Source organism: Giraffa tippelskirchi, chromosome 10 (genome assembly GCF_054371585.1).
Source record: "Giraffa tippelskirchi isolate mGirTip1 chromosome 10, T2T-mGirTip1v1.2.pri, whole genome shotgun sequence".
Lineage (NCBI taxonomy): Eukaryota > Metazoa > Chordata > Mammalia > Artiodactyla > Giraffidae > Giraffa > Giraffa tippelskirchi.
In genome coordinates, this window is record NC_137284.1 from 20,225,598 (window position 1) to 20,240,707 (window position 15,110).

At 52.9% G+C, this 15,110-nt stretch overlaps 1 protein-coding gene across 12 annotated transcripts in view; it reads right to left on the reverse strand.

The window, feature by feature from the left end:
* The window catches only part of PKNOX2 (PBX/knotted 1 homeobox 2), a 288,631-nt gene that overhangs the window by 84,791 nt on the left and 188,730 nt on the right, over positions 1-15,110 (reverse strand). For 9 of the 12 annotated variants that reach the window (XM_081535113.1, XM_081535115.1, XM_081535125.1 and 6 more), the window contains one exon: positions 253-361. In XM_081535113.1, coding sequence (XP_081391239.1) covers positions 253-339 — 87 coding nt within the window. In that variant the 5' untranslated portion in view covers positions 340-361. Of the gene's footprint in view, positions 1-252; positions 362-844; positions 925-4,393; positions 4,457-15,110 lie in introns of those variants that run through there. The other 3 variants (XM_081535120.1, XM_081535116.1, XM_081535117.1) reach the window with 2 other exon arrangements.

Genomic DNA, 15,110 nt, shown 5'->3' on the forward strand with positions numbered 1-15,110 from the left:
GGGGTAGGGAGGGGCACCGGACCATGAGTAGGTGCTGCACCCTGGGGTGCCAGGTCCTCGATGCAGACGACGGCTGCCCTTGATGCAGGATCTGAACCCGGTGCTTTGCCAAGTGCCCGACTCCTCTCAGGGAGTCTGGGACGAGAGGCTCCCAGGCCGGGTAAGGGGAGAGCTGAGGGAGGCCTGGCCCTGCCCTCCCCCTCGGGAAGGCCTCCGCCCCACCGCCCACCCCCGCCTGTCAGTCACACTCACCTGTGGGCTGTCCTGGTAGGGTGGGGGCGGGACATTCTGCGTGGCCATCATCGTCAGAGCGGGGGCTGGGGAGGCATGTTGCATCATGGGATGGATTCACATGGGGGACCTGTGGCAGGAGAGAGGGGGCCGCACCGTTAATAGCCGAGAGCGTGCAGGGAGCCCCAGGGACCAGCCACTGGGTGTTTGCCCAGGCCGGGCCCCCCGGGGACTGACCAGATACAGCGAGGGCTGGAAGCCCTTGGGGGGAGTGCATGAGAGTTAAGGGGAGAAGCCTGGGGAGGGAGGGGCTTGCCATGCTATTCGGACTTGGAAGAAACAATATTCAAATCACATGTAAAACAACCTGGGCAGCGGGGAGCCTTGCTTTTGTTCAGCACCAGCTCCGGCGAGGTGGGGGCCCCCGGGGAGAGGCAGGGAGTCGGGAGGGGGCCTGGTCCGTGGCAGCACTGGGGGGGGGGGCGGGGGACGGGGAATTGGAGGCCAGGTGGGCACGCCACGGTCAAGGGTGTTTTCCCTTCCCAGGCCTCCTGGAGCCGCCCTGTACCCTCGGGGCAAAAGCTCAGCGCTGGTCCTCATCACATACACTTGCCTGACTGTGTGACCTCTCCCTGTTCACCTCGGAGGGGGGCCCAGTTCTTGAGGCGCTCGCTTACTGTGTTCCCCCTTTGCCTGGCAAAGTAATAAAGCCACTCTTAACTTTTTCTCTTCCGTAAAACATAAAAGAAGAAGCCTCAGCCCTCACAGTTCCAGATTTCCAGATCCCCCCTCCCCGCCCCAGGAGTCTCCCAGCACCACAGTAACCCCGGGGGTGTGCTCACCACACCCCCTAGTGATGGAAAGGGACCTGGGGCGCTGGCCCCTCCCCAGCTGGAGGGTGGAGCAGGTAGCCCCAGGTGACCACTTGGAGGCGTTCCAGGAAGGGACAGAGGCAGGGGAACAGGGGCCCCAGCCGCATGAATGTGCCTGCACACTCTACTAGGAAGACTTTCCTCAGCCTGTGTTCAACTCTGAGTTCAACCATAAGTGGGGCCAGAAGAGCCGCAGAGGCAAGGGTCCTCTTACAGAGGAGGAAGCAGAGGCAGACAGGAGAGACGTGAGAGTGTGTGTGTGTGTGTGTGTGTGTGTGTGTGTGTTTCGGGGAGGGGGTGGTGCTTGGGAAGCAGGGTGGATCCAAGATCTCTAGATTTCCGACGTGAGAGTGTGTGTGTGTGTGTGTGTGTTTCGGGGAGGGGGTGGTGCTTGGGAAGCAGGGTGGATCCAAGATCTCTAGATTTCCCCCGGTGAGGACTGCTCTCCTCTACCACCCCCGCATCTCACCCCCCAAAAGCTAGCTGCCCCTGTTGGCCTCAAAGTCTCTTCTTGAATCACTAAGTGGTGCCGTAAGAGGAGACAGCCTGGCTGTACCACCCAAGGAAACAGAATGCTGAGAGAGCTGTTCAGTTGTAGGAGAGGCCCTGAAATATTTAGAGCTGGAAACCACGGCTCATTGCCCGATACAGGCCTGTCCATCGAGGGACGTGGGGGCTCCTGAGAACGTTCCTGAGTGCAGGGCCTGGCCTCCTCCTCGGTGGAGGGCGCTCAGGAGCAGGCGATCTTGGAGAGCTTGACAGTCAGACCCTCCCTCCTCGTCCTCCCTCTCCCTGGGGACCTCAGGGCTCCATCCTCTTCCTCCCTGATGTCCTCCCAACACCCCTTCTGCAAGGCCTTCCAAAATGTTCACATCCCTGAATTCTGTGGGAATTTAAGGGAGTCAAAGGGAGGGTCTCCAGGGCCCCATATGGAGTAAGTGTGTGTGTGTGTGTGTGTGTGTGTGTGTATGTGTGTGTGTCTTGTTGTGTTAGTTCTTTTTCAGGAAGAGGAGAAAAGATAAGCTTTGGCTGACCCAAGTCCAAACTACCAGGTGTGCTTTGACCTGAAGTTCACATGTGAAAGCCCTGGAAATTCAGGCATTCACTCAGCAGAGGTTTATCAAGAATCAACTACATGCAAAGACCTGTGCTGGGGGTGAGGGGACAGATGAAAAGAGGCAAAGCCTTCTCCCCAGGGAGGGAGGTGATGGTGCAGTGAATCAAGGTTCCTGTGGAGAAGGCAGAGGGAAGGATGACTTCTCGTGCTGAAAACCTGAGACTGCAGGGAACGCCTCTTGGCCTCACTGAACTTGTACCCCACCCACCCTGGCCTCACTTCTGAGACGGACCACCAAGTTGTCTTTGCACCCAAAGCACCCAGGATCACCCCATCTCACACGCACTAGACACTGAGACCCAGGCTCTACTTCTGCAAAGAGGCTTGGAAGGAAGCCCCGAGTGGAGCCTAACTCTGCAGGCGGGAAAACCAATGCCTTGTTTCATGGCTGGATCTTGTCCAAGAAGTGAAAACATCCCAGAAAGGTGAGAGCGGAGTGAAGAGTGTTGGGGGGCAGGGAATAGGATATACACTCCTTGAGACATCAGAAAGAACCCGAAGAATGAAGACTTCTGAGATACTAAAAGGGGAATGGAATCTCCCTTTTGGAAAACCTGGACGGAATAAAGGAAATACGGCATTTCAGGGGTGTGCTAGGTTCAGCTTTTCTGGGACTCTGGCAGATGGGGTAATTTTGGCAGATAGGTCATACGGGTCCTGAAGGCAGGATTCCTTCCAGGGAGCACCAATCTTAAATGCTCCTTGCCCAGAAAAAGCCAACTTCTGTGGGGCTGTAGGGCCAGCAGCCTCCAGAAGGGGGAGCCTGGGGGCAGAGTTTGGCGGCAGATTTTTCTCCCCTTTTGGGGGTAACTAGTTCCCTCCTGGGCTTCCCACGTGACTCAGTGGTAAAGAAACTGCCTGCCAATGCAAGAGACATGGGTTTGATCCCTGGGTCAGGAAGATACCCTGGAGGAGGAAATGGTTAACCCACTCTAGTATGGACAGAGGAGCCTGGTGGGCTGCATTTGACTGAGCACACTCACAGTTCTCTTCCACCTTGGGTTTGGGTATATATATACATATTTAGATATATATACACACACACACACCTTATTCCACAGATGAGAAAGTCATCGTGAAGGCAAAGCACAAGAAGCTCAAAAGGAGGAAGACTGAGGCTAAAAAGAGGACTCTTCAGTCTGCATTCTTTTGTTCACTATCCAATGGATAGGAAGTAGGGTCACTTTAGAAATGTTTGCAACAGCTGGTGAACTGCCCTACCTGGGGGTTAAAGAGAGATGACAAGAGTAGTCTAGGGCTTCCCTGGTGGCTCAGATGGTAAAGAATCTGCCTGCAATGTGGGAGACCTGGTTTCAATCCCTGGGTCAGGAAGATCTCCTGGAGAAGGGAATGGCAATTCATTCCAGTATTCTTGCCTGGAGAATTCCATGGACAGAGGAGCCTGGCGAGCTACAGTCCATGGGATTGCACAGAGTTGGACATAACTGAGCGACACACACACACACTAGTAGTCTGCACCCAGAAACCAGCACCATCCAGGCTGAGAGGAGATATTTCCGTCTGGAGGCTGCTGGGTTATGGAACAGGGTCTAGAGGCCACGGGAACAATTTTCTGAGGACCCAGATGGCCTCTGCCCCTCCTTTCCTCCTCTCTAGGGTCACCACAGGCCACTAGGCCACTGCCCTACTGCCCTCTGGGGGCTTCTCCTGCAAAAAACAGGAGGCCTTTTCATCACAGGGCTTAAGTTTCCTTCCCTACGTGCTCAAGCACAGAGCCTCTGGTAACCTGACTCTGGGGGAGACCGGGAGCCCATCACCACATCCGGAAGCTCTTGCTTTTCTTCACACACCTCCACCCTCACAGGTGCCCCTTCCTCCCACCAACTGGACTTGGGGTGCAGAGGGTCCACGAGGGAGCATCCTGGAGAGGAATGTGGGGGGTCTGACTTCTCTTGGCTGAGGCTCCACAGCAGGGGTGTGGGGGAACTCCTTGAGCCATCACTGGGCGCCAAGCCCTTTGGGGAACCCTGCCTTTCTGGCGCTTTGTTTAGGAGGCTGGAGGGCGCAGGGGCCTCGGAGTATTTGTTTGTGGCCAGCCGCCGGGAGGCTGCTCCGCCCTGTCCAGAGGCCCCAGCCCTCTGTCACCGGACACCAGGGCTCTGTAGGGACACAGCCAAGACTGCAAATAGAGGACACACGAGAAACAGTTTACCACCGAGAAATTTCCCACGTCATAGGACTGTTTTCAACGCTGAGCACCTTTATTAAGGGGCAGCTAGGAAGGAAAAAAAAAAACCCTAATGCAACACTCAATCCTACAGTGATATCCAGGTAGAAATCATTTGTCACTGATATTATCATCTGAAGGAGCTAAAACTGCCATTTTATAGAGCTCAGGGGCCGAGGGAGGCTGTGTGCACAGGTCGAGGGTGGCCGAGGGATGTGAAGGACACCCCTTAGGAATTAGGGAGGAGCAGCCCGGGAGAACTCACTCCCTCTGCCTCCTCAGCTCCAGCTCCCCAGCCCCACAAGGTGAGGCTTGTCTGGAGCCCAAACTCCGGCATGTTGACAAACAGACTGAGAAAAAAGACCCAAGCTTGTTAGGAAGGAGCTCATTAGGACTTGTTGACAAGAAACCCATTAGACCAATTAACATTCCATTAACGGCCTGGGGCACCAAGGGGTTAACGCTGTCCAGCAGTAATTGGGCTGGGGTGCCTGGGTTGGGGGCTCAGGGCCTTAAGGATGAGAAACTAAGTCTAATTGGGAACTCTCTGGCCAGGCGGCCCCACAGCATCAGGAGCAAGCTCCCTGACCCTGGCTGACCCTCCCCTGGAGGGCCTGAGGTGGGAGAGGGGACGAAAGGACTGGCTTCCCTGTGGCTCCCCACTGTCCACCCCCCCCCCTCGCCCCACTGACTGGAGGCTGGGTAGGTGGCTGGCACAGGACAGGGTGGGGAGACGTTTCCACCCTCTGGGACAACTACCCTTCTTCCCTCCCTTCCCCTGAACCCCTGGACCAGGGGAAGGGTTCTCTATTAGCCCTAGGAAGTAAGTCTCTTTTGGAGAGCTTTTTAGTAATGTTGCCCTCTCTTACAGAATCTCTTTGGAGAAGCTAGGATCCTTGAGAGCCTAGGGCCTAAAGAGGGGTGGGGAGGGGTGGGAGGGGGCTCTGGCCTTGGGCCTGCCCCCTTTCCTCCCCCTCCCCCCCTTTCCTTCCCCACCCCCACCCCCCATCCTCCCTCCCTCCCTCCACATCAGGGCATCAAAGAGGCAGCACTGAGGCACCCCCTGGCCCAGGAGCCCTCCTCTTCTGTTCCCCCACACACTGGTAGTATTTTATCATTTTCCTTTCTCCGCTCCAAGAAGAGGCTGTGGAAGTCTGAGCCTCCATTTCCTCATCTGTAAATCCCCAATGATCAGATGGAGGCTGAGCTTAGGGTCAGAAAAGTCTGGGTTCCACACCCAGCTCTGCCACCTCTCTGTGACTGCAAGAATCCCTTTCCCTATCGGTCTGCAAAACGAGGGAATTCACTAGAATATTCCCAAAGCCTCTGCCCAGAGTTAGCACACCACACAAGCTCTGCTGAATAGAATGGAAACAGTTGAAGCTGGTAGCTTCGTTCTAAAGCCTCCCTCATTTGAGAGTGAAGTAAGGGGGCCCCAGAGTCCAAGAGAGGCAGGAAGCCTCCTCCACGCCCCCAGCCCAGGGGCCCCCAGGTGGCTCCCGCCCCTCCCCCAACCCCAGGCCCGCCCCTCTGAGCAGCTGCCCAGGCCAGGGTTCTGACGTCTAGACAGATTTGCAGGAGGCTGAAATAACACAGTGAACTCAGCAGGAGGGCCCGAAAGGCTGCATTAGTAACCTGGCTGTCTCAACCCTAGGCAGTTCCCTTTATTTTCCTTGCGCGGAGAGACTGGTCCAAAGTCTCCGGCCCAGCTCCCTTCCCAGAAGCGGCCTGTAGGTGGCGCCGCGGAACCCCCGCTTTAATTGCATTATATAATATAACCTGTTTACTAAATCATGTAATCAGTCGGTTTAGGATTTACAGCTTCGGATGTGTATAGAGAATTGGACTTTGAGTCAAATTTAAAAACAAATAAAAATGAGAGGCAGCTGTTGCTGATAGTGTGATATTCATCTTTTGGAAACAAATTCACCCCGCTGCTATAAATTATGCCTAGGGAAAAAAAAATGTGTTGGTGGTGGGAAGGAGTTGGCTACATCTCCTATGCTGGCAACTCGGAGCGATGAATCTTGAAATAACGGTGTCAACCTGTCACTGATTTCATGTGACTCTGTGGATTTATCTAAAGAAACGCAAGCATCGTACACACACACACACACACACACACACACACACACACACACACACACACACACACACACACACACACACACACACACACACACACACACACACCAGGTCTCTTTCGCAAAACCTAGTAAGGGTTAGAAACCGCAAGCGGAAAGCTGAGTGGCTAGAGGAACTGGATGGTCCCCGATTCTTGATGCTTGGAGATAGATGGTGGGAAGGATGGAGGTGAGAGAGAGGACCCACCCATGGGTGGGAGGCTTCGAAGTGCAAGCAGGTCTGGTGGAGGTGTTTCAGAGTGAGGAAGAGGTGAAGGGTCCCTGTAGAATCATGGGAAAGGGCCAGCCCCCAGGAGCCACCCCCGACCAGCATAGAAAGCGCTGGATCTAGGCTTGCCTGTTCAATCCAGGTGCTTGGGAGCCAGGCGGAACCTCAGGGCCTGAGGTGACAGGAATGCTGTGGCGTAGTGACTGTTGCTCTCCACCCCCCCAACCATCTCTCTGACTTTGGGGCCCTAGGGGCAGATAGAATCCTCTCAATATGATGAGGCCAGGATCAGAGTGGGAGCCGGGAGGGTAATCGTGTCTACACTGGAGGAAGGATCCTGATTTGCATTCAGGATCAGACTCCCCGGGCTCACTCACTGAGCTGAAGGCTGGCCGAGAGGTCACACCTCCCCCATCACCTGGGTCCCAGGGGGTCACTGCCCCTGGCACAGAGCCCAAGTCCTGTCAGAACGTCTCAGCCAGAAGGGCCACCTCCCTGGCGCCCCTCTGGTTCCTGCTTGGAGCTCTCGGTGGAGAATGACTCTCTGCTGACGTGAGACGCAGCAGAGGTGACCACCAAGACAGCAGTCAGCTCCGGCCCCCGTGGCCACCCACAGCCCTCTGCTCTGACTGCCCTTTGCCACCTGGGCAGCCCACGTGGGAGATGGAGCCAGGTCATGACCTCTTGTGACCGTCCTGGTCTCCAAGAAACAGAGGAGCCAGTGGGTCCAGCCTGAGTTTGACCAGCCTGGCCAGCTTCAGTCTCCCTGGGAGATGGGAAATCTCCCTCTCTCTACCTCTCTCTCCTCCTTCAGCCCGTACCCTCCCTTTGGTCTCTGGAAGAGGTAGGAACCATCTATGGACCGTCCCAGCAGCGAGGCCCCCTCCATGGCCTGTGGTCCACCCTCCAGGGGCCTCCCCCTCCTCCCCTTTCCCTACTCCAAGGCTATTTCATTCTTTGTGCTGGAATAACAATATGTCCCTCTCTGGGGCTGGGTCTAGGAGTCATTTCTGTGCTCAGGGACCCCAGTCTGGGGATGGGCTACAGCTTGCTGGGAGACCCAGTTCTGGGAGGAAAGGGCTTATAATCCACTCTGGACCCCTCTGTGCCCACAGTGTAGTGTGTGTGTGCTGGGGTGTGGGGGGCGTTGACAGGGCTTGTGACATTCCCTGGGTGTTGCAGGGCTGCTAGGAATCTCTAACCCAGGTCAGTGGCTCTCCTCACCCCTGATTGGGTTTCCAGGGGAGGAGACCCATTCTGCTCCACTGCCTCTGACTCACGGGGGCTCCTGGCACCTCAGTGCCCAGAGTCAGGGCTGTAGCTTTCTCTCCTTTATGCACCCAGTTTCCTTTACTGTTCAACTTGGTTTCAAAAAAAAAATGGACCAGGGTCAGAGTTAGGAGAGCAGCCTTTACTGTGGCCCCAGCATCTCTCCTGTCTGCTCCTGCTTCGCACACAGGGACCAGGAAGTGACAGTCCCCCGCTTTCCTCCCTGCCTTGGCTGTCACACCTTTTCTGGCTTCAAAAAGCCGCTGATATATTTTACAAACTGAAACAGCAATTTAATTCCCCCTGATAGCGGCAATTGTCCATTAGATCTTCCTACCGAGGAGCTTAACAATAATTCCTTTCATCCAACTGCTTGCTTCTTCTTGATCTGAGAATCAATCCCATAAATAGCAGGCGAGAGTCTTCACATTACTCTCTCCCTCCAGCTTTTAGCATTTTGATGAAGATTCTCATCCCCTCTTTAAGCACTTTACAACTTGGTGATTTTTTCCCCCTTTGGTTCCTTTAAACAAAATAAAACAAAAAAGCAGAAAGGCGGGGAGGAAGCATGCTAACTATAAGGGTAAGCAGCCCTGCATTCTTCTTACAAAGAAGTGGTATGTACTTTCTCCTGCTGGAAGGCAGGGGGTTGGCAGCAATGACCTCTAAGGGTCACCTCCAATCTGCCTTCAAGCAAGTGTTGCTCTGCCCCGGAGGCCCCATTGGACTGGTCCTAAATTTCACCCACAGCTGGGTCCTGCTTTTGCCAGTGATGCTCAACTTAGAACATAGTTTCTCTTTCTCTCCTGCCCTGTCTCTGCATCCCAGGAAAGGGGGTCGGAGGAGGCCATCGCTTGTTCCAGGCATGGAAGCCTCTCCCCAGGCCCGTGACTAGGTTCCCGCCCATCCCTTGGGCAACTCTCGAGCCTAGAGATGGGAGTCTGCCCTCTTTTTTTCATCTCCAGCCCTCTTCATCTCTATCCAAACAGCATGAGTGGGAGAGGTGGGGAGGAACGGAGACAGGAGAGAGCTTGAGGCCTTTCATTCAATTATTTTTCTTCTCTCTCAAATGCGCAGGCAGTCCTAGGGGTCTGGGGCAGAGGAGGGCCCTGCAGCTCTTCCGTGGGAGCAGCCCGGGTGGATTGCCAGGGCAGCTGGGAGCCCTGGCCAGCTCCCCCGGGACCCCATCATGTGCTCCTTGTCTGCACACATACACACAGAGACACAAATCTAAAAATGAACACAGGGACTGAAATCCCCCTCGACAAACCCGAATCCCAGGTTTATTATTATTTGTCGAGAGCTGACAGCAGCCGCTGCTCAGGAACTGAGCTGAGAAAACAACACGGGCTGGGCCCCTGAGGCTTGCAAACTCAGCAGAGACAGACAAACAGCTCAGACACTGGGGACCCCAGATGGAAGGAGAGTTTCTGCTGTCCTACCTGCCTGCTTCCTCCTATCAGTCAACTGCCTTCTTGGAGGCAGTCACCTGGGAGGCCGGCCTTCCCTGGGAGCCAGGAAGAAGAAGGAGAATAGAAGCGAGGGGCCGGGATGGGGGTGCAGGGAGGGGTCTGGTTGGAGGAGTTCCCAGAACTAAGGGACCCAGGCACCTATCGGGCATGGCCCCTGAGATGCTCTCATATTCTCCTGGAAGCAGAGGATGCTAAAGGAGTCAGCAAGGCCCCCCTTTCTCTCTGAGAAGGACTGCACCACGTTATCTGGCTGGATGATATCTAGTTTCATTTTTAAAAACTGCCTCCAGAGGGAAAAAAAAAGGGGTCAGGAATCAGGGCTATGAAAGCAAGTAGTCCTTTGGGCTCAGTTTATCATTGAAAAGCCAGTCATCCCTGATACTTCCTGACTCAGCCCATAGCTGTCCTCACTCTGGGCCCTCAGGTGAGCCCATGAGAAAAGATGGGGGGACCAGGTAGAGTCCACAGCAATGTGGTCAGCTTGTCCTCATGGCTGTTTGAACTAGAGCAGGTACACTGGCTCTGTGTTCCTGATCTGTCAGAAAGGCAGCCCTGGGGGGTAAAGCAAGGGAGGATGGCATCTTCCATGTGAAAGGGGGTGATGCCGGGCAGTCATCCCTGGGTATCGCCATCTAAGCCCCAGCTAGCAGACAAGCCCCGTCTTCCTCCTGAGAAATGGTTCCTCTGCTGTGCTCCTCTGTTGGCAAGGTCCTCTATGTTACACTGCCACACCTCTGCCTGCATCAGAACTTTGCTCAAAGCCTTCCCTTCCATGAAGCCTTTCTTCACTTTCTACTCCAGGACCATCCTCTCAGTGGGAGCTCTGCAGTCGGGCAGAGGGAGGGCATGTAGCATGATTTAGCGCTACATGTGTTTCTATGTCCTGGAAAGCCTACTTCCCAGTTAGGTCTCATCTTGCCCATTGACCTCTATGTCCCCAGCAGACAAGATCATGGCCTTGCCTTGCTTTTCCTTCTGGGGAAAAAGTTCTGTGCAATGTGATTTTACAAGGTCTACCTTCTTATGGAGGGCTTCCCAGGTCAGTGGTAAAGAATACGCCTGCCAAAGCAGGAGATGTGGGTTCGATCCCTGGGTCAGGAATATATCCCTTGGAGAAGGCAATGGCAACAACTCCAGAATTCCTGCCTGGGAAATGCCAAGGACAGAGAAGCCTGGTGGGCTACAGTTCATGGGGTCGAAAAAGAATTGGACACAACTGAGTGACTAAACAACAACAACAACAACCTCTTTACAGAGCCTGGATAGACATACAACTTCTTTTGGTTTATTGTGGAAATGTCAAATGGACCAATAAATCTAAGTATATTAGATACTAGGACTTAAAGAAAGGATAAATCTTTAAGTCCCAGCAGTCATTTACACCTTAGTGAGAACGAGTTTGTTTCCCTGGAGCCAGTTTTTCCCTGCGGTGAGATGATAATCCAGAATTATTAACAACTTCAACTCACTGAGCCCTCACCATGCACCAGGCATTATGCTAAGCTACTGTCACAGACAACCCTATTTATTTTTCCCAGCAACCATAAGGTAGAGGCGTGATAGTTGTCCCCTTTCAAGGATGTGAACACTGAGGTTTGGAGTGGTGGAGAGAGTTTTCAAATGTGACACAAGGCCTGATTTCAGAGTCTGAACGTTTAACCTAGAAGTCTGAGGTGGAGGCAGGGAACACCAGCGGAGCCCTGGAAATGGAACAGGAGAAAGACAAAGCTGACTGTGCAGAAACTACCATCTGGAGTCAGGACACCCAACACAGGTGGTCCCTCACTTCCACATGCCCTGAATTTCAAAGGGTCACATCGTATCGACACACCTAAATGTCACCTGTCTGCCAAATTTGGGCTTTTGCACCTCACTAATGGGCACATACTTCATGCCTGTGGATGGTGAGGCCTCTTAAACAGCAATTGCTCATTTCTGTCAGTCCTGTCTTCTCCAGACAGCAGGGTGTGTGCAAATTCATTTAAATACTGTATTGCATTTGCTCTTATTATTGTATAAAAATGAGTGGAAGACGGGAAACAAAATGCTGCTAATAGCCATGAGAAGTCGGGGCCTCACAAACACGAAGCAACCAAGACAGAGATGCTTCCGTGAGCGCTGAGAGAGGCAGGTCTGAGCCTCTGTCGGGGACTCACTGGACTGTGGGTTATTATGAAGGGAAAGAACAAGATTTGAGAACGACTATGAAATGACGAAATACATGGTTGAAGACTCCTTGTAACAGGCGTTGTGTAATGGGGAATCTGATCAAGTGTCTCAGCCATGGGCTCAGAACCCTGGGAACTGGTGCCAGGCGGGGGCGGGGGCTGCCTGTGCCCTGACCCCTCACCACACAGGCAACTCGGGGCTGGGTTCCGACTCACGTCAGCTGGGATGCCGGCAATGTCTCCCTTCTGTGCTGCGGCAGCCCAGGTGGGGTGGGGAGGGAGGGGGCCTGTAGTCTGCTCACTGCCTATGAAGTGTCTCTGCTTGGCCTTCTTTCTCCGCCCCACCCGTGGTTTTCCAAGGACCACCCACAGCTGCAAAGAAGTCCCTGTTCTGGAGGGAAATATGCTGTGACTCACAGGCTAAGAGGCACCTGGCTCTATCTGCGGAAAGCCTGTCTGATGGAACAGGACTGGCTTTTATTCAGGATAGGGGCACCCCATCCTCAGGGAGCATCCCTTGACATAGCTCCCTGAGTCCTAACTTCATCTCCTTGCAAAAGCCCCTTCCCGCAAACCTTCCTTTCAGACCTGCCTCCTTCCTCTCTCAGCCCAGAGAGGTTTCAAGCAGCTTCTGAAGGGGTGACCAGCAAAGACATCTTTGCTGGCCAGCAAAGGGGATTATTACCCACAGCCTCCAAAGCAGGAAGCAATTAAACAAAAGTGCAGGGGGCTAGAGCTCTGTTCTTCGTCCCCCTGGCCCCTGCCAAGCTCCATCCCTTCAACCTCCAGCTTTGGAAAGGGGTCAATAGTTCTCGGGTTTCTAACAGGGAAAACTTGAGTCATATGCTGGCCCTGTCTACTGCACTCAACCAAGAAGTGTTCCATATTAGCAGCGGGTGTCTTTGAATGCTAGCTGCTTGTCTGAAAATTATAACTTGCCTCAAATGCTGCCCTTTGCAGTGACGACTCATTCCCTATCTTTGTGGTCTCGGTGGAAAGAAATCCTGCCTTTAATAGAGAAACTTTGTGGACTCGAAGTTCAAGTTGTGCTTCTACTTGTGCCAGTTTAAGAAAGACCCCACGGAGGGCAAGGTCAGGGTGGGAGGTGGAGACAAATTCACACAGTGGACTCTGGACCTGGGGGACCAATTAGGATACTTCAATCAGAACAGAGAATGACCTTCTGGGATCTGAGCACTTGTTGATCTGGGTGTTCTAGGGTCTGGCCCATTCAGGGAGAAGGAGTGGAGCATGTCAATTCCCAGTGTAGAGATTCTGTCCAGAGCAGAGTGGCCTAGGCAGGGCAGGAGAGAGGAGTGGGGACGGGAGGAGGAAAAAGTGGGAATTCTCAGCCAAGATGCCTCCCGAAGGGGACAAGTGGCCTCAGGCTGGGGAAGATCCCCGCTATCCACAAGCCTCTCTGATCTCCTTTTTAGGGCCTGGCTGTCTCAGGTCAGAGAATCTGCTCTGTAGCCCTGGAAAGAGAAGTCTGCTGTTTCTTTGTTCTGGAATTCATAAAAGTGTAAAAAAGGATCTCACCTAATGAGGCCCTTGCTGTGGTCAGGAATTATTTCACGAACAGGAGCTGTGTATGTATGTGAGCTGAGACAGTCTGGGGAGTAGGGGATTGGGCAGAGGGAGATGAAGAGAGAAGGAGGCCCATGTAAGAATGATCAGGAAGGTCAAGGAGAGAGGTCCCCAACAGGATCAATGTTCAGGGGATGCTGGTGAGATCTGAGTTTTCAGAGACGTGTCTGTTGCTGGAGGCTGGCCACTCTGGCTGCCCAAGCTTGAGCTGAGCTTTGTCCTCACTCCTTGCTCTTAGCTTCTTCCTCAAGCCCAGGAGCAGTGTTGGACGCAAGGCTCCAAAGCAGACTGTTCAGAGCAGTTTGCCCGAGGGCTGGCAGAGCTGTGGTGGGTCTGACTGCTGCCTAGAGGAGAGGTACGAAGGAGAGAGAGATCCCGTCCGAGGACTCAGAGCAAGTTGAGCACGGGTGCTACCCGGAAACCAAGTCATTTACTGAACACCTGCTATATGCCAGGCTCTGCAAAGGGCCTTGGATGTCCCAGAAGGAGAAAACAGAGACGAGTGAAATAAATAAAGATATGAAATGAAGCAAGATAGATGACTTCAGATTTCAAGGGATCCCAGGGGCTGAGTAAGAGAAATAAAAAAGGAGCAAACCAAATCTCAAGCCTCAGCACACAGTGGTAGAAATTCAGAAATTTAAAAAGAAAAGAAAACTAAAAGTGGATTCTCAGTGCCAGACTGGAAATAAGATAGTGAAGCAGCACCTTCAGGATCTATGAGAAAATGGTGTGGAACGTGGAACCTGCTCTGAGTTCTGTCAGTCAGGTTCAAAGAGAAGATAAAGTCCGTTTTGGATGCATGAGGGCTCAATTTACTCCCCTCCCATCAATATAAAACTAGAGGTGATATTTCAAAAAACAAGGAGGCTGGAGGAAGACGACAATGGAAAACAAGATAGAGCTGCAGCCGAAGGGAGGAAGGCAGCTGGAAGGACTGAGGGGTGGCCGTCAACCTGGGGCCCGGGCGATTCTAGGCAGTGGCCAAGTGGTGAGGACAGGATTCCATTTCTTTTACTGGGGTCAAATCCCAAGACTAAGTTCTGTGGCTGAATAACATTTCCACCTTGTTATCAACCTATAGACAAGGCCTAGAGAATTCCATGGACTGTATAGTCCATGGGGTTGCAAAGAGACGACACAACTAAGTGACTTTCACTTTCACTTTGGGGCTTCCCTGATAGCTCAGTTGGTAAAGAATCTGCCTTCAATGCAGGAGGCCCCAGTTCTATTCCTGGGTTGGGCAGATCCCCTGGAGAAGAGATAGGCTATCTACTCCAGTATTCTTAGGCTTCCCTTGTAGCTCAGCTGGTAAAGAATCCGCCCGCAATTCGGGAGACCTGGGTTCGATCTCTGAGTTGGGAAGATCCTCTGGAGAAGGGAAAGGCTACCCACTCCAGTATTCTTGCCTGGAGAATTCCATGGACTGTATAGTCCGTAGCATCACAAAGAGTCAGACACGACTGAGCGACTTTCACTTCACTGTCAACCTATAGTCAGCATGCAGAGGTAACCACAGTTATTTAACAGAATATAAATCTTCTAAATCTTAATGTAAAGATAGCACATAAACTATACTAAATAGTATAACACTATGCACTCTGTAATATATATGTACTGTATTATATATAATACTATCAACTAAAAATAGATAATATCAAATATAGTTTGATCAAACTAATATAAACTGGAAGGAGAAGAATGTGTGCTCATTTTCCCAGCTTCCACAGCAGATAGCTCATAAATAAGCACATACATTAAAAAGAGGGACTGAGGGAATTTCCTGGTGGTCCAGTGGATAAGACTCCGAGTTTCCGCTGTAGGAGGCACGTGTTCAATTCCTGGTTGGGGAAC